Source organism: Nomascus leucogenys, chromosome 9 (genome assembly GCF_006542625.1).
Source record: "Nomascus leucogenys isolate Asia chromosome 9, Asia_NLE_v1, whole genome shotgun sequence".
Classification (NCBI taxonomy): domain Eukaryota; kingdom Metazoa; phylum Chordata; class Mammalia; order Primates; family Hylobatidae; genus Nomascus; species Nomascus leucogenys.
Window position 1 is genome coordinate 53,369,521 of NC_044389.1, and position 19,077 is coordinate 53,388,597.

The 19,077-nt window shown below is 38.1% G+C and overlaps 1 protein-coding gene across 1 annotated transcript; it reads left to right on the forward strand.

Moving 5' to 3' along the window:
- Positions 1 to 3,594: 3,594 nt before the first annotated feature.
- AMBN (ameloblastin) lies at positions 3,595 to 18,863 on the forward strand. The gene is made up of 13 exons (XM_003265710.2): positions 3,595 to 3,712; positions 4,668 to 4,736; positions 8,595 to 8,645; positions 9,953 to 10,000; positions 11,133 to 11,243; positions 13,014 to 13,250; positions 14,240 to 14,278; positions 14,413 to 14,451; positions 14,581 to 14,619; positions 14,869 to 14,928; positions 15,026 to 15,070; positions 15,459 to 15,503; positions 17,760 to 18,863. The coding sequence occupies exons 1-13, from the start codon at positions 3,698 to 3,700 to the stop codon at positions 18,303 to 18,305; spliced, it is 1,344 nt and encodes a 447-aa protein (XP_003265758.2). The 5' UTR covers positions 3,595 to 3,697; the 3' UTR covers positions 18,306 to 18,863.
- Positions 18,864 to 19,077: the final 214 nt, after the last annotated feature.

The following is a 19,077-nucleotide window of genomic DNA, read 5'->3' on the forward strand; positions in this document are numbered from 1 at the left end:
GTGTGCTAAGCACCTTATATTTTGTATTTAAATTAAATTAATGCTGACCTATGGTAGACCACATTTCACAGATAAAAATATTATATGAGCCTGGGCACAGTGGCTTATGCCTGTAATCCCAGCACATTGGGAGGCCGAGGTGGGTGGATCACCTGAGGTCAGGAGTTCATGACCAGCCAGGCCAACATGGTGAAACATCGTCTGCACTAAAAATACAAAAAATTAGCTGGGCATGGTGGTGGATGCCTGTAATCTCAGCTACTCGAGAGCCTAAGACAGGAGACTCACTTGAACCCAGGAGGTGAAGGTTGCAGTGAGCCAAGACTCTCTCTCTCTCTCTCTATGTGTGTATATATATATATATATATACACACACATATATAAAATATATATATACATATATAAATACATATATATACATATATATACACATATATATATGTATATATATAAAGTGAAAAAATGGAGGCCAGGTGCAGTGGCTCATGCCTGTAATCCCAACACTTTGGGAGGCCAAAGTGGGCAGATCGCTTGAGGCTAGGAGTTACAGACCAGCCTGCCTAACATGGTGAAACCCTGTCTCTACTAAAAATACAAAAATTATCTGGGTGTGGCGGCGCGTGCCCTTAGTCCCAGCTACTTGGGAGGCTGAGGCATGAAAATTGCAGGAACCTGGGAAGCGGAGGTTGCAGTGAGCCAAGATTGTGCCACTGCATTCCAGCCTGGATGACAGAGTGAGACTCTGTCTCGAAAAAATTAAAAAATAAAAATACTACATGAAGATTATATAGTGGCTCACTCCATGTCATATGACCAGTGAGTATTACAGAGGGGATTTAAACAGCTGTGCTCTCAACCACTTTACTAACATATTCTGCCAGATCTTGTTGCTCTAAATTTTTCATTGTAACTTTTTCTACAGCCTATGTCTCTTCATGTGTCTCACATCTTTTGTCACTTTGAGTTTTTTTTTATTTTGCTGTACTCCGGACACAAGTATTTTCTTATAACTGACTCTCTGATTCTTCTTCATACAGGTATGGTCTTGGCCAACATAACGTGGTTTCCATCAGCTATGGTAATTTCCTTAATATCTATAATCACTGTCAGAAACTCATTCATACATTCATACTAATTTCCAGATTTCCTTATAATAGAAAAATTTTTTGTAGGATACATTGGTATTACATTTACCAACTTTCTCAGTAACATACATCCCATAAAATCTGACAAAAAACTTTTTATTAGCTGAAAAAATGAAACCAACTCCAATTGATTACAATCATTGTTACAATATGAATGCACACTGTCTCATGCAAAGTGGGAAACAAGATTGGAAAGAGGAACTGAAATGTTCAGTTGACTGTCTAGTTACAGAGGATAAACTTTATCTGACAGCCTTAGAGATCCTTACATAGTTTTTGAGTGGGGCAGTGAAATGCCAAAACCAGTATTTTAGGAAAAGTCTAGTGTTGGTGTGCAGGATATTGGAGGAGAAATAAACTACAAGATAAACATCTGGAAGTCAATAAGCCAGAAAGGAGTGTGACATTTAAAAAAGGAAGAAGCAACAATGCATATGACATACTGGATATTTGGCTCAAAAGCAAAACAGAACATAAGAATCCTACCAAAACATTGTTATTAGTGTGTCATGATCACGCTTATAAACTTTACAAGACACACGCACACTATTTCCCAGTTTTGTAGCCAACAAGGAAGCTCGTTCCTATGGATTCAGCATCAACTTCCACAGAGAAAATGTCCTCCATCAGGTCCCTCTACCTCCTTGGAGCTTATGAACCTAGCTGCCAGCACTCCCCCTCCTCCAACACACACACACACACACACACACACAAACACACACACAGTGTTCTTGTGGCCTCATATTTCATGTACTTTCTCCTACCAAAAGGACAATCAACTCATTCATTCAGCACCCAATAAATGGCAGCTACTGCATTTTCACCATCTCACCAATCTTTAAGACAAGCTCAGGCTGGGCGTGGTGGCTCACGCCTGTAATCCCAGCACTTTGGGAGGCCAACGCAGGCGGATCACCTGTGAGCAGTAGTTTCAGACCAGCCTGGCCAACATGGGGAAACCCTGTCTCTACTAAAAATACAAAAAGAGTTAGCCAGGCATGGTGGTGCGGGCCTGTAATGGTAGCTGCTCAGGAGGCTGAGGCAGTAGAGTCGCCTGAACCCAGGAGGTGGAGGTTGTAGTGAGCTGAGATCACGCCACTGCACTCCAGCCTGGGCAACAGAACGAGACTCCGTCTCAAAAAAAAAAAAAAAAAGACAAGCTTGTGGTCATTAATTACTATCCTTACATAACAGAAGAAGAAACTGGGGATCAAAAGAGATTAAGGGACTGCATCAAGCACCAGAGAAAGCATGCAAAAATAATACTTTTCATTTCAATAACATTTTGCTGTTTGCAAAACACATTCACATTCTTCATTTCTTTGCATCCTAAAGATAATTCTGGTATCAGTGGAACACAGAGGTTTTCAGGAGCAGCTTCTAAGATAACATTATTTGAAGCTGTTAGGCCTACATTTGGGTATGGATACAGCTTTCTCTCAAAATACCAGCTTCCTCAATGTTCCCTGTAATTGACAAGATCCCTACTTCCCTAAAGAGTGTCCTGACTCATCCCTTTTTCAGAACTAATCTTAAATGCTTATCCCTACCATATCTGAAATCACAACTTTGGAAAGACAAGGATGGGCAGAGAAGTAACAAAAGCAGCTAATATTCAATCCACATTCAAGATATTATCTGTTCACAGAGAAAAACCAATCTGTGTTGACATTAACCTTTTAAGTGATCGAAATATGTCTTATTAACCTGGCTTGATACTAATGCCTGGAAATGTGTCTATCTGAAGAGTGAACTGACACTTGTGCCCATTGATTTGGTTCATAGAGAATGTTCTGATTTATGTCCCCATCCCCACAGATTTTTTTTTTTAAATGCACCAAAGGTTTACCTGAAGTAAACCTGATTCTTGCAGAAGGTCCAACTGCAGTTTCTTACAAAAGCTTGGCTATCTCTAATCAATTATCTCCAGATATGAAAATATCTAGGAAATTCAAGGAAGAAATCACACATATTAATTATCCATCTAATATTTTAGTGTTTTCTTTTAGACTATGTGTGTGCTAGGGGAAAGGACAGTAGTTACTTTTACTACAACAAACAGGAGGGTGAAAATCTGAAGAATGCTAGCATTGGGTCACTAGCTTTATCTGCAGATAAAACCAGCAGAAGACAGATAATGGCTTGTTTTGCACCTATTTTACATATATTTTCCCCAGCTCACCAAAATAATTGTCTTCAGAGCCTATGTCCGTTATTCCTTTACCGCCTTCCCTGCTATCAAGTTCTCTGAATAAGTACAGGGGCTGCAGTACAATTAAAAATAATAAGACCCTACTGGGCCAATGTCCCTGCACGCAATAAAAGGGTGTGGACTAATTGCAGGAGCAGAGATTCCCGCCCCCCACTCCCTCCGCCACCCCCCACCATTTTGCTTCACTTTGATTGGTGGATTGGCACTTTAAATAAAGGTTTCTAATCTTCCCTGAATGAGAAGTACAGAGCAAGTCCCACGCACAGTCCTGAAAAAAATTTTAATCTTCTTTTCTTAGAACTATCTTGGTTGGCATCATCAGGCCCTGAGAGCACAGTGCATGTCAGCATCTAAGGTAAAATGGGATTTTATGATTTCCATGTGTTTCCTGTAAATTCTTTTTTTCCTATCTCCAGACAGCTTTTATAAAGAGGATTTATCTTCATTTGTCACCAATAGCTGAATTATTGTTTTTTGTAATCCATTAGCATGTCCCAGAGATGACAGGCCTAACACCCATTCAACTAAGAAAAAAAAAAAGACTTTTATTTATAGACTGTATTTTTTTTTACTATTTTTGATTATAGTGCCTAATTTTTTTTAATATTAGAAGATGAGTAAATTTCTTGGCTATTCAGATTTCTATTCATGTAAGAATAAAGAGCTTTTTGAATTTATAGAATAAATTTTAAAAGATAATTCATTTTAGGAAGAGGAAAGCTAAATTTGAGACATATTTTCCACTAACATCAAAGGAAATTAAGATAACCAATTTACTCTCATTTGAAAAGATAAGTTTTGGCATGGTTATGTAGATTACCTAAACATGCAATGATGTACCCTCTATTCCTGCAAATAAAGGTTTGTTATAAAATGACTGTTAGTTGCATTACATTTCACATGCATTTCAAAATGTGTCCCAAAGGGTAAGCAAAGTATAAACTTATGTGAATAATACCTTATAGACGAATATTTTACTTAGTGGGAAGGATTTTTAAATTCATAATTCACTTTATGAAATGAAACATAGCACTTAAAGAATATCTATGGAGGTTGTTCCTACATATTTATTTAGGCTGTAGATCCATTTAAAACGTGCTTAGATATTTTTTAATTGCTTGTTAATTTATTTCAGAAACTACTACATACAAATCAGTTGTTTAGTAACATTTAGTTTTTGTTTTTGTTCTAACCTTTATCCCGGTTGTTTTTGGAAGAGCAGAGACTCAGGCTCATTTTCAAAAATTGTCTTTTAATCATTCTGAATAAAAATTCGTCTGATTTAATTCTCCAACTTAATTATGTTTTAGATTCCACTTTTCAAAATGAAGGACCTGATACTGATCCTATGCCTCCTGGAAATGAGTTTTGCAGTGCCGGTAAGTCAGTCTTTAGAGTGTGTCCCAGAAGAGGTTCTTGATTGTTGAACTCCAAACAACACTGAAGGGATATGAACTGAGAGGCCACGCATAGACTCACTTGATTTAATCCAGTGGTGTAGTCCTGTTGAGTCAAAAGCCATAGTTGCTCAGATGTCAGTCTTGCAATCCAAAAGCGGTAAGTGATAGCTGGGCGTGGTGGCTCACGCCTGTAGTCCCAGCACTTTGGGAGGCTGAGACAGGCAGATCACCTGAGGTGAGGAGCTCGAGACCAGCCTAGCCAACATGGCAAAACCCTGTCTCTACTAAAAATACAAAAATTAGCTGGGCGTGGTGGTGGGCACCTGTAATCCCAGCTACTCGGGAGGCTGAGGCAAGAGAATTGCTTGAACCCGGGAGGCGGAGGTTGCAGTAAGCCGAGATTGCGCCACTACACTCCAGCCTGGGTGACAGAGACTCCATTTATTTAAAAAAAAAAAAAAAGCAGTAAGTGAAGTATGATATTTCTACTAAAAAGTTATTTAAAATAGTCCCAAGAAAATTTCTAGATCTTATTCCACTCATTCAAAGTTAAAAGACTTAGTCTCCACAACGCATGGCGAAATTTTATTATCAACTTATTGCTATCATTATAAAGTCGAAATGGAAACAGGAAATTTCTCTGAAAAAAAAAATTGTCTTCCTTTCAAAAAGAACCATCTCTAAATTTCTATGGTTACAAAACTCAGCTAGATAATTCCACTTAAAGCTAGTAATTAACTAGCAAATTTACCTTGTAAACATGAAATTGTGTGACTGAGAGCTGAAGTTTCATAAATCAAAACATATCATAGTGATGAGGCTAATTGTATATTACAGTCCCACACCTCATCCATTCTAGTATACATTGAAATGATCTCATACAAACACAATCTTTTGAACACCGAACTACTCCAGCCAACAGCATGCAATTCTGTTATCACAAAAACTTTATTTGGTGGCCGGGCGCGGTGGCTCACGCTTGTAATCCCAGCACTTTGGGAGGCCGAGGCGGGCGGATCACGAGGTCAGGAGATCGAGACCATGGTGAAACCCCGTCTCTACTAAAAATACAAAAAAATTAGCCGGGCGTGGTGGCGGGTGCCTGTAGTCCCAGCTACTCGGAGAGGCTGAGGCAGGAGAATGGCGTGAACCCGGGAGGCGGAGCTTGCAGTGAGCCGAGATTGCACCACTGCACTCCAGCCTGGGTGACAGAGCGAGACTCCGTCTCAAAAAAAAAAAAAAAAAAAAAACAAACTTTATTTGGTTGCTATATGCATTTAGCAAATATATTGAGCAGCTGCCATGCATCCAGTAAATAAGACATGGAAAAATGAAAGTCAATAAGACATGATCTCTTGTCTCCAGGAGACAAATGAACTTTAGAATATTTTAATTCCTTGAAAGAAAAGGTTAGCTACTTGGTTTTCTTAAAGTGTTTTAGAGAAAGAGAATGGAAATGGAGAAAGAGGTTGAAAACTGATTATAATGATGAAAACCTTAATTCCACAAATAAAAATAGCCTCTCTTCCATCACGCAAGATGAATTTTAAATGAAAGAAAAATTGAGGATGCCACCCTAGCTTACCTTTGTATGATACTGACGTTGGGATCAGCCTCAGTCATTCACCATCAGTCTAACACATTGGCGTTCTTTGAACCTATAATGATCCACACCTGAATCAATTGGGTCCACTCTGAGGAACAGAACAATTGCTTATTATTGCCAACTGATTGCCTGTCAAATCAGATGTTTTTCTCCTATTAAGTCTGCATGGGAAAGGTATCCCCTATCTGTATACATTCGTGTAAATATTCTCTAAGTCATGACTTAGAGCAGATGGAAAGCAAAGTACACTTTGTTCTGTGGTTCAATCCAGGATGTGTTATTTATGCACTGGCAAATAGTGGGGAAGCAGGTCCTGCTCTCACAATTCCCCCAAATTCTCAACAAGCTAACCACCACATACACACATACACACATACATGCACAGTCACTCTTCCTGTCTACACAGCTAACCTCTTGCCTACCCAGAGTATTTGCTACACATTTATAATGCCTTTCCCTCTATTCTTTTTTTTTTTTTAACAGCCTGGCTCTGTTGCCCAGGTTGGAGTGCAATGCTGAGATCTCAGCTCACTGCCACCTCCTCCTCCTGGGTTCAAGAGATTCTCCTGCCTCAGCCTCCCAAGTAGCTGGGATTACAGGCAGGTGTCACCATGCCCAGCTAATTTTTGTATTTTTGTAGAGACGGGGTTTCGCCATGTTGGCCAGGCTGGTCTCAAATTCCTGACCTCATGATCTGCCTGCCTCGGCCTCCCAAAGTTCCGGGATTAGTCATGAGCCACCATGCCTGGCCCTTTCCCTCTATTCTTGTCCAAAACTGAATTATTTAAAGAAATTCTCACCATGATCCAGAAGGTGGGATTTTACTTATATGAAAAAGGTGGTGGGTGAAAAAGTAGGGGGTGTAATTCTTTAACTTCTTACTCATAAAGGAAAAATAATACTGATATATTTGGTAAACATTCCCTAAATCCTTGTGGTATAACTGAAGGAAAGACGGCATTACAACCCCTTGGTTGTAGAACCAGAGACTTTCAAAATCCAATTTACTCTAATTCCTACGCTTCCATTCTCCATGTTTTCTACTGGTATTTGTGTAAAGTAATAACGATTGGTTTCAAAAGAAAAATATCTTTAACAAAAAAACAAAAAACAAAAGGAAAAGGCTAGGCATGGTGGCTCATGCCTATCATCCTGGCACTTTGGGAGGCCAAGGCAGGAGGATTACTTGAGCTCAGGAGTTCAAGACAAGCCTGGGCGACATCTCTATTTTTTAAAAAAGGAAGCCAGATGCAGTGGCTCACGTCTGTAATCCCAGCACTTTGGGAGGCCAAGGTGGGCGGATCACTTGAGCTCAGGAGTTCAAGACCAGCCTGGCCAACATGGTGAAACTCCATCTCTACCAAAAATACAAAAATTAGGCAGGCTTGGTGGTGTGCACCTGTAATCCCAGCTACTTGGGAGGAGAATCGCTTGAACCCAGCAGGCAGAGGTTGCAGTGAGCCAAGATCATGGTACTGCACTCCAGCCTGGGTGACACAGTGAAACTTAAGTCTCAAAAAAAAAAAAAAAAAGGAAAATATCTTACATTTTAAAAAGCTAATTGTATAGAGAGGTATATTTTTGAACAACTTTTAAGTGAGCACATTAAGTATAATAGTATTTTGTGCTAGAATGCTTTTTACTGAAGGAAGAAAAAACCTTTGATATGATCCCAAAGTATAGTAGGTTTACACATAAAATAATCTTTCACTAAAAATGATAGGGAATTTGCTGAAGCCCTTTGAATGGGAATCCAGTTAGATTTTTCATATGATTTTTCTGAATGTCATGATCCCATGCCATGTCTCATAAACCAAAATCATGTAGATTTGTCGAAAGCACATGAAAATTCAGCTTGAGTTTGTCCTCTTTACTTGTTTCTGTGGTAATTTTTTAAGAATATAAAGTACTAGTAGTTTTCTGTTTTGTTGCTTTATTCTGCTTCTCCTTGTGTGTAACTTTAAATCATATTTTGCTTTTAAAGCAACGAAACATTAAGATGCAAAGGATAGATGATGCAGGTGGGAGCAAAATTATCAAATACTATGTTGATTCTCCCAAATAACTTATGCTCTTCTTCATTCTGCCCAAGCACTCAAGTCATTCGCATAATAAACCAAAATGGTGGCCTCTCAGTAGCCCTTATGTACTGGAGCAATATCCTATGCCCAGTGGGCATTGAAGGAAGTTTTGTACCAATAAGACTCAAAATTATTCTTATTTTCATTCAGTTCTTTCCTCGGCAATCTGGAACACCGGGTATGGCTAGTTTGAGCCTTGAGGTATGTATTGTCAGAATTTTTAACATATTAACTTTACATTGGTATATTTGTGATACAGGAGAAATATAATGGTGTGTTTCTCAGTTTTCCTAGCCAGAAGTTTGTGGCTGTTATCCTGAGGAGTGCTAGAAAAGTTATGACGTTTACTACAGCTTTGTCTTATAATTCTACTGCAATTTTAAACTCTCAGGTGTTTTAAGTTTTAGAACATTGTTTCTATGCAAACCAAAGCAATATTAGCACTTAATGCCTTATATATAATATGCACATTAGTAAAATTACTACATTAATTAAAATACATTGCTCTATACTCACAAATAGTTTATTTTTAATCCTGCTCCTTATACTATCTTACATGATAAAGTTCTCATGAAAAAAATGTATCTGTACAAAATTTAATTTTTTATAAGTCTGGTAAATAGCATTAACATTGTACTATGATACTTCTTGCGTAAGTTGTACAGTGTATTTGTCTTATTGCCGTTCTCATGTAATATATATTCTGTTTAGAAAACTCCAGCAAAACAGAAATTTTGGTCATGTCAATGAAAAATATTGACAGTTATATATAGAAAGATATTTATAAGATTACAAATTTTTCACAAGGTCTTGTGAAATTTCTGTGTGTCATGGTAAGCCGGGGGCAGTCAATACCTATTTGAGCTAGATGCTTACTTCACATGGAAGCTAATTTCGCTGAGGGTTTTTTTTTCTCACTTTTTAGCTTAAACTCAATCCAAAGCATTCTAAATCTCTTCCCATTAAAAAAGTGAAATTGATGTTATGTTGAAATGGTGGCATTCTCGATAATCTATCCAGATACTTAACATTTCTTTCAATAGTTTTTATTTTTAATATTTTGAAAGATTTATTGTTTGGGAAAGAGGTAGAAGTTTTATTTGTTTGTCTTGTTTGTTTGTTTCAAATTCCTCTTCTGGCTGAACTTGTAAAGGGCAAAGTAAATTAAATGGGGAGAAAAGAGTCAATGAAGCAAAGTCCTCACAATTACATTTATATTTCAATGGAATGAGCTATTTTCCCATGTTTCAGTGTAACCTCCACTGAAATAATACTTTTTCTCCCTTAATTAATGATAAAAGCAACTGCATTATTTTAATAGCAATAATAATAACAATGGCAGAACCAAATTTAATATTTCCACCTTTCGGTGATGATTCGTGTCTACTTTCATTTTATTAAATTGATCCACAGCAAACTTTGTGTTGATAACGTCAAATATCACGAGAAATCAGTTTTGTCAAACACAGCATATGCGATAAACAGTAACCCACTCTTTTTCTTGATAGACAATGAGACAGTTGGGAAGTCTGCAGGGATTAAACACACTTTCTCAGGTAATCATATTTCTTATTGCAAGTATTCATGGTGGTGGTAGTGTTAATATTAGCAGCAGCATTATAATTCATCAAATTTATTTATGAATAGACAATATACTAAAGATTGGAAGAGCCAAGAAGTAAATGAGAGCCTAAAACAAAATAAGATACAGTGACAGGGAAAAACCAAAACAATATTGAATTTTATTTAGTTAAGAAAAGAATATTTTCCTGCATTATTAATTTTATTATATGGCACAAAACACAAGTGCTTAAGAAGCTAAATCTCAAACAAGTTTATGCAAATATTGCACACTGGCTCCAAACGAAATTTAGGTTCATTGAAAGGAAGAGTTAACCTATCCATTTGATTTACTTATTTTATTTTTATTTATTTATTTATTTATTTAGACAGAGTGTCAATCTGTTGCCCAGGCTGAAGTGCAATGGCGTGATCTCGGCTCACTGCAACCTCCACCTCCTGGGTTCAAGCAATTCTCCTGTCTCAGCCTCCCAAGTAGCTGAGATTACAGGCATCTGCCACCACGCCAGGCTAATTTTTGTATTTTTTAGTAGAGACGGGGTTTTGCCATGTCGCTAGGCTGATCTCCAACTCCTGACCTCAGGTGATCCACCCACCCCGGCCTCCCAAAGTGCTGGGATTAGAGGCGTGAGCCACCACGTCCAGCCATACCTATCCATTTTAAATTAACCAACATCACTTTTGCTTTTGCTATATTTATGCTATCTGTTGATTTTTTAGAAAATGAAAACCAGGCCTGGAGCGGTGGCTTACGCCTGTAAATCCAACATTTTGGGAGGCCAAGGTGGGCAGATCATGAGGTCAAGAGATGAAGACCATCCTGGCCAACATGGTGAAACCCCAACTCTACTAAAAATACAGAAATTAGCTAGGCATGGTGGTGCGTGCCTGTAGACCCAGCTACTCAGGAGGTTGAGGCATGAGAATTGCTTGAACCTGGGAGGTGGAGGATGCAGTGAGGTGAGATCGCGCCACTGCACTCCAGCCTGGCAATAGAGCAAGATTCCATCTCAAAAAAAAAAGAAAAAGGAAAAAGAAAACCAAATATAACCAATGTTATATTTAACATTTAAATATAAGCATGTCTTTTTTTATCCATGTCTTTAGTATTCTAGATATGGCTTTGGAAAATCATTTAATTCTTTGTGGTTGCACGGTCTCCTCCCACCACATTCCTCTCTTCCATGGATGAGGCCAAGAGAACATGAAACTCAACAGGTGAGTGAATAGCATCAATATGTTTGAAACCTCAGGCTTTAAAACCTCTTCTTACTTGCCTTCTTTAAGTTATGATATATTAGAAACAGCCAAGTCCTAGCATTAACAAAAAATTATTCTCATGCCAAATAAATCAAAGCCTATAACTGCTTTTAGTGCTTAAGAAATATTTTTAAATTTAAAACTGTTTGCATATTTATTTAAAATAGGAAGATACGGCCTCCAAAATATGAGACCTATATTAAAGATATCAGTAAACAATCCTCGAAAATCAAAGCAGGCTACATCCTGGACAATTTTCATTTAAATCAAGATTTACTAAATAATTACTCAAAGACTAATTTCAAATGATGACAAAAATCCTGGTTAAAATACCATAGCCAGGTGCGACGGCTGACGCCTGTAATCCCAGCACTTTGGGAGGCCAAGGTGGGTGGATCACTTGAGGTCAGGAGTTCGAGACCAGCCTGGCCAACGTGGTGAAACCCCGTCTCTACTAAAAATACAAAAATTAGCTGGGCATGGTGGCAGGCACCTGTAATCTCAGCTACTCTCAGGAGGCTGAGGCAGGAGAATCGCTTGAACCCGGGAGGCAGAGGCTGCAGTGAGCCGAGATTGTGCCACTGCACTCCAGCCTGGGCAATAGAGTGAGACTCTGTCTCAAAAAAAATTAAGAAATTAAAAAAAAAAAATCATGACCCCTACAGAAGTCAATAAATATATCAATCTGTTAACCATTATTGATTAGGTGCCTAATAAATACATAAACCAAATTGTGGTTTGGTAGTAAAAGCGAAGACATTTAAGAATGGCTCCAAGGATTGTGAAATTTCATATTTTATCTGATTCAGATAGGACAAGACAACATATTTCAAAGTGCTGAATTGTGAGATGTGAGTAATGAATACTGCGTGAGCTCAGAGAGAGGTGATGGCTGGAGAGGCAAAGCAGAGCCCCAAATTGTTGTGAGACTTCCTTGCTGGTCTGAGGAGTTTTCAATCAATCTACAAACAATAGGGAGCCATTCACCACAAGTAATTTCTCGAAGAAGCAACAAAACATGGTGATTTTAACAAGGAACTTCTTCGTTTAATATATGGACTTAGAACCAAGATTTAACAGTGAATTTTAGTTCCAGGTGGTCTTCCACAGCAGGAGCATTACCACGAGGTCACACTCAGTAAGACAATAAATTATGTTAATGGTGACTGTTTCTTCACTTAATTGTTTGCAAAGTGGACTCCATGATGCAAGAATTTGATTGGCATTTTAATTAATTACCCTTTATCCTTTCATTAACTCGAAAAATATATTAGGCACCCACCATGGGCCAGGCACTTGTTAGGAGCTATGTTATGTGCAGGGCCTACAGAGAAAAACAAAACATATCATTCTCTCTCTGTTGACTGGGGGACAAAGATTTATAACAAGTAATTATCATCCAGTGAGAAAGTGGTAAAATAAAGATACAGATACATACAGACAGCTATGGGAACTTAGAGAAGGACATGACTCATCCTACCAGGAGGTTCATGTAGCTTCACCTTCATGAGCAATGGTGGTCCCAAAGGAGGTGGGGGAGGCACACACAAGACCTCCCCAAACAACATTAACTCTAACTGGTGCTTCCTATGTAAACTCAACTTCAAGACAAGTCTCCTAGCCTCCCTTCCAGATAGAAAGCGCCCCAAGCCCCTTTGTTTAGAAATTCTAGGCACCGTTGTTTAATGAGCCATCCCTTCCTAACACTCTTTTCAAATTTCTCTGCAGTATGAATATTCTTTGCCTGTGCATCCCCCACCTCTCCCATCACAGCCATCCTTGAAGCCTCAACAGCCAGGACTGAAACCTCTCCTCCAGTCTGCTGCTGCAACCGCCAACCAGGCCACAGCACTGAAAGAAGCACTTCAGCCTCCAATTCACCTGGGACAGCTGCCCTTGCAGGAAGGAGAACTGCCTCTGGTTCAGCAGCAGGTGGCACCATCAGATAAGCCACCAAAGCCTGAGGTACTTCCTTTCTCTTGAAGTCAGATCAGAATCACCAGCTAACCTAACAGAAGAAAAGCAATTTGCAGGGCACTTTTAAATAATCGTAGCCTTCAGGCATAATACATGATATAAATATATTCTTAATCAGTCTTCCACATCTGAAATTTATTTTTTGAGTAAAACATAAATATCCATTCCTATCTTTTGCCATCAGAGACGGGGCATGGATTCTAAAAGATCCTGTGCCTATAAAACTGGGTTTCTTAGTTGCAAAAGATGAAAACTTCCATAGGAAATAGAATAAGGCCCCAGAGAAGTCCAGGTATCCTGCCACTGGTCTTTTTTGGTGTTGGAAAGACTGAGAAAAGTGATTGATCCCTCAGAATAACAAGTAGGATTTTGCATTATTATCTCTCTGACAGAGAGGTGACAACTACGCAAAAAGTATCTTGTAATAAAGTAGAGAAAAGTGTAATGGATTTAAAAAAAAGGAAGGTACCAACTAACCAGTATGTTGTGGGCATTTATCATTCCCCCATATCACTCTGCCTACAATCCTATAAAAATACATATTTTCAGCCTTTTTAAAGAAAGGAAGACAGATTTTGAGAAGTTACAAAATTTGCCCAGGAGTACACAAAAATTAAGTGGCAGAGCCAGGGTTCAAACCAACCAGGTATGTTCCAGTTCCAAAATTCATTACTTTCTAATCTGCAAGAGATAGCAAAGCTATGATAGATGTGCCTCATCCCCCTGCAGGTACATTTGAGTAATGTTAGTAAAAGACCATTGCAAACTCTTGGGTCATACCTCCCAAAACACTAAAAGAAAGTAAAATAGTGAAACTCATTTTAATTGTTTCATTGTAATTGTAAACAACATAAGGATGTGATCAGTTCACTTTGTCTATTTTTTATTTTTAATGTCACTTTGTCTATTTTTTATTTTATTGTTGTCTATTTTGTTTATTTTTTGACTGATAATTTTAATATTTATCTGTGATATAGCTCCCAAGAGTAGATTTTGCTGATCCACAAGGTCCATCAGTAAGTACAGATCTCAGTCAGACACTTTCTGTATTTTATTTTTTAATTTTTATTTGTTCACCTTTTTATTGTATTTGTATTTAACTATTTTGTTCATTTTTTACTGATAATTTTAATATTTATCTGTAATATAGCTCCCAGGAATGGATTTTCCTGATCCACAAGGTCCATCAGTAAGTACAGATCTCAGTGAGACACTTCTATTTTTTATTTTTATTTGTTCACTTTGTCTCTCTTTTATTTGCATTTATCTATTTTGTTCATTTTTTGGCTGATAATTTTAATATTTATCTGTAATATAGCTCCCAGGATTGGATTTTGCTGATCCACAAGGTCCAACAGTAAGTATAGATCTCAATAAGACACTTTCTTGCAAAAACTGTCTCTATATTTCAAAAAATAAGAGCGAATTTTTTCATTGTCCCATTTATCAATGAATATGAATTACAATGGGTTCCTTTGTTTTCTTAAATATTAAATACTTATTTTCTATACTAATCCATCTGAAAATGTGTTTCATATAACTCAAAAATTACTGTTATGGGGATGTGCCTGTGAGAATTACTTATTCTGTTTTCCACCATTTAAAGATTTTCCAGATAGCCCGTTTGATTTCTCGCGGACCAATGCCACAAAATAAACAATCTCCAGTAAGTTTTTTTTTAATACCACATTTCTGTTTGCAATTTACTTAAAAGTTTTTCCATTGGAAAATGCATTTTGTGATAATGATTGTATTTTATTTAGCTTTATCCAGGAATGTTGTACGTGCCTTTTGGAGCAAATCAATTGGTAAGTCCATATTCTATAAAAAGTATTGTTTTTAATTAAACTTTTAAGAGCTAAAATTCAAAAATCTAGGTCTCACACAAGAGATTCCAAATAAACATTCTCTGAACACCTACATTAGTACTGAAATATTAAGGAGGCAAACTTCCTATTTGGATAATCTTGGCCAGACACACACACGCACACAAGGGTATTAACGAAAAAATAAATTTTAGATCTGAATTATCCGAGTTGACTACATTTATTCCATAATGACTCACCTCTCCACTTTGCCTCTGTATACAGCATTAATATTAAGGTTTAAGTGAAAACTAAATAACTTTTAACTTTGTCTTGAGTAGATAAGAAGGTAGCTGGTTCGTAATTTGATGCAATATTTCTTTTTGAACAGAATGCCCCTGCCAGACTTAGCATCATGAGTTCAGAAGAAGTGGCAGTGAGTAATGTCTTCTAAATCTTCTTAAAATAATGCCCAGGGAAGAACAGTCACTTATGACTGGCTGCAAGAGACGTCTGCCGTGAATGTAGCCAAATGAGCATGGGACTCAGATTTTTCCACTCCAAAAACTAAGCTTAATTCTGAAGCAATATCCAAAGATTTCATCTTGTTTCCTATGTAATCTTTCATTTCTGGGTGATGACTATTCTTGAGCATAGAGTTTTGCCCCATTGCTTGTAGATGAACAGAGGAGAAACCTCCCCTTGAAAGGCCGTCGTTGAACTATAAACACTTCAAACCAAAAAGATACATGTGGTTCATACAGAGTTCTTGTTCTTTCTGGGACCATTTAACCCCTCAAAACATCAAATTCAACAGCATTACAAGTAATGCAGATCTCAAAATTGAAATATCAAAAAGCAAAAGAAAACCAAGTTTAAAATGTGATTATTATAAATGTCAATGTGCATTGTCAATGAGCATATACTCTTATTATGTTATCATTATCCATGCAAGTTTGATTTGAGATCAATAAAGTCATACAACTTGACTTTTCCCTAAGAAATTTTTTATCTGTTACATCTGTTAGAGCACAAGGCAAGACAAAACAAAAGCTATATTGAATTAACAAATCATTGTCAACTACAGATCCTATCGAGTTAACAAACACACACACATATTATATGTGAAAGAAAAATTACATCTCAGTATTTTTGTGTGCCTTCCATTTGCCACACACATAGGAAAATACTATAAATAAGACAAGGTGAGATTCTTGTTTTTGGCTGGGTGCAGTGGCTCATGCCTATAATCCCAGCACTTTGGGAGGCCGAGGCGGGTGGATCACCTGAGATCAGGAGTTTGAGACCAGCCTGACTAACATGGTAAAACCCCGTCTCCAGTAAAAATACAAAAATCAGCCGGGTTTAGTGGCGCAAGCCTGTAGTCACAGCTACTCAGGAGGCTGAGGCAGGAGAGTCACGCGAATCTTGGAGGCAGAGGTTTCAACGAGCCGAGATCACGCCACTGCACTCCAGCCTGGGCAACAGAGCAAGACCCTGCCTTAAAAAAAAAAAAATCTTGTTTTCAAGGAACTTACAGTCTAATGAATGGAAAAGACAGGTGCAAGGGCAGATATCTAATGTCAAAATCATGGGGTAAAAGTAGTAACAGTTTTATTACAGAGAAAGAGTCAGAGAGGAAGGGCAGTTAGCCCAGTCCAGGGATTCACAGTATCATCCCTGGAGGAGATGATGTGAAAGCTGAGACAGAATGAAGAGTCAGGAGAAAGGAGAAAGAAAGAGTATTGTATCTATATAACACCAATACAAGTGGCTGGAACTTCAAAATTCAAGTAAGTGTTAATTGCCATCATATAATATTAATTATTTCTATTCTGCCTCATTCCCAAAAGATTTTGCAGAGCTTATGAAAAACACACAATAAATACAACAAAAAATTGAAGGTAGGATTTAAAATGAGTCATAATTTCAAGAAAATCAGAATACAGATATGCAAGTCACACAGTCCTGCTCAATTGTTACAAACAGCCTAAGATTTTGGACCCCATATTTCTGGCAGCAAAGGTAGAAAAAGAAACATGGTCAGTTCTGGAATTCTATTTGTCCACAAGAAGAAAATATTTTAGTTACTCCAGGGAAGCCAGATTTTTTTCTTAAACTTTGTGCTTTAAAAAAATTAAAGTCTTAGCTGGGTGCAGTGTCTCGCCCCTGTAATCCCAGCTACCAGGGAGGCTGAGGCAAGAAGATCACTTGAGCCTAGAAGTTCTAGACCAGCAGCCTGGGCCATATAATGAGACCCCTAAAAGAAAAAAAAAAAGTACATGGAACTTCATTTGGGGGACACTGAAAAATGCCATTGACAACATTCTCCCCCAACAAATGCAGTTATGAATTTCAGTTCTTATTTGTTTTGTGATGGTAGTACTCATTTCAACTGCTTGTTTTCTTAAAATTAAATTCAAACTCACTTTTGCCTCAAGTCTTTTTTCTGCCCTGTTATCTCCCTTTTGTGGAGATTACGCCGAGATCCACCCAGATAAGTGCAGAATCCTCTTCATTATGTTTCAAAGCCAGTTTAGTGAGAAATGAGCTTACACAAAGCTATCAATCAGCCAACTTCCTATTCTCTACCAGTTTTTTAGAGCTCCTTGGTGAATGTGACCAGGTATAGTTGCATGGTATAGTTAATAGCATGTGATAATGGCATCTTTGACAAATGTCTCTTTTCCAGGGCGGGAGAGGAGACCCAATGGCCTATGAAGCCATGTTTCCAGGATTTGGAGGCATGAGGCCCAGCTTTGAGGGAATGCCCCACAAGCCAGCTATGGGTGGTGACTTCACTCTGGAATTTGACTCCCCAGTGGCTGCGACCAAAGGCCCTGAGAACGAAGAAGGAGGTGCACAAGGCTCCCCTGTGCTGGAGGCCAACCCAGACAATCCAGAAAACCCAGCTTTCCTTACAGAGCTAGAACCTGCTGCCCACGCAGGGCTCCTTGCTCTCCCTAAGGATGACGTTCCCAGCCTGCCAAGGAGCCCTTCAGGGAAGATGAAGGGATTCCCCAGCATCACCCCAGCAGCTGCTGACCCACTGATGACCCCTGAATTAGCTAATATTTATAGGACCTACGATGCTGACATGACCACATCCGTGGATTTCCAGGAAGAAGCAACCATGGATACCACGATGGCCCCAAACTCTCTGCAAACATCCATGCCAGGAAACAAAGCCCAGGAGCCCGAGATGATGCATGACGCGTGGCATTTCCAAGAGCCCTGACAGCTCTAAGATATTAGCTACTTTCTGTATGCACAAGCTTCCCAGCTTTGTCCCCACAGTGTACCTTTTTGCTAAAACACTTATTACCCTTCTGCGGCAAAGGCATTAAAAGCGCTAAGCATATATTAATAAATGCAAGTGGCTAGAAATAGTGTAGGTCCCCTTCTTGCTTTCAATATCTTGTTGAAATAAAATGTGTCAATTGTCTCTGTGATTTAGAAACACTATTAATAACATCAGAGCAAGGGTCTAAGGGTCTCAGCATTTGATCATCACTTTTTCTTAGCTGTCTTAAGCATTATAGAATTTCTCTTACTAGCATGACACTATTATATTCAGGAAATGTGGCACTGCTTTTTTCTCTAAGCAAAGGCAAATATCCTCATAATTCTAAGCTAATTCATTTAAACTTTATGAAATGGGGATTGGTGGAAAACTCCTGACTGGTGTTACTGGGTTTGGTATAATTGAATTTAAAATTCTCATTTATAGAGTATTTTATTTAATCTAGTATAAAAAATCTAGCCTATTTTAAATAAAGAATTTTTCTCACTGAAATTATCAGGAATTGTATGCTTATTATTTATATAGATTTAAATGGTTCAAGAAAAGCATACTCATCCTCTACATTTGCTTATCTTTAATTCATTGTATTCAATTCATTCATTCTTCATCAGAACTTTACTGAATATTCATGTCCTGGGTGCAGTGCAAGGTATCAGAGATACAGTCCCTTCCTTCAAAGCTTACAATGGACATGACTGACAAGTAG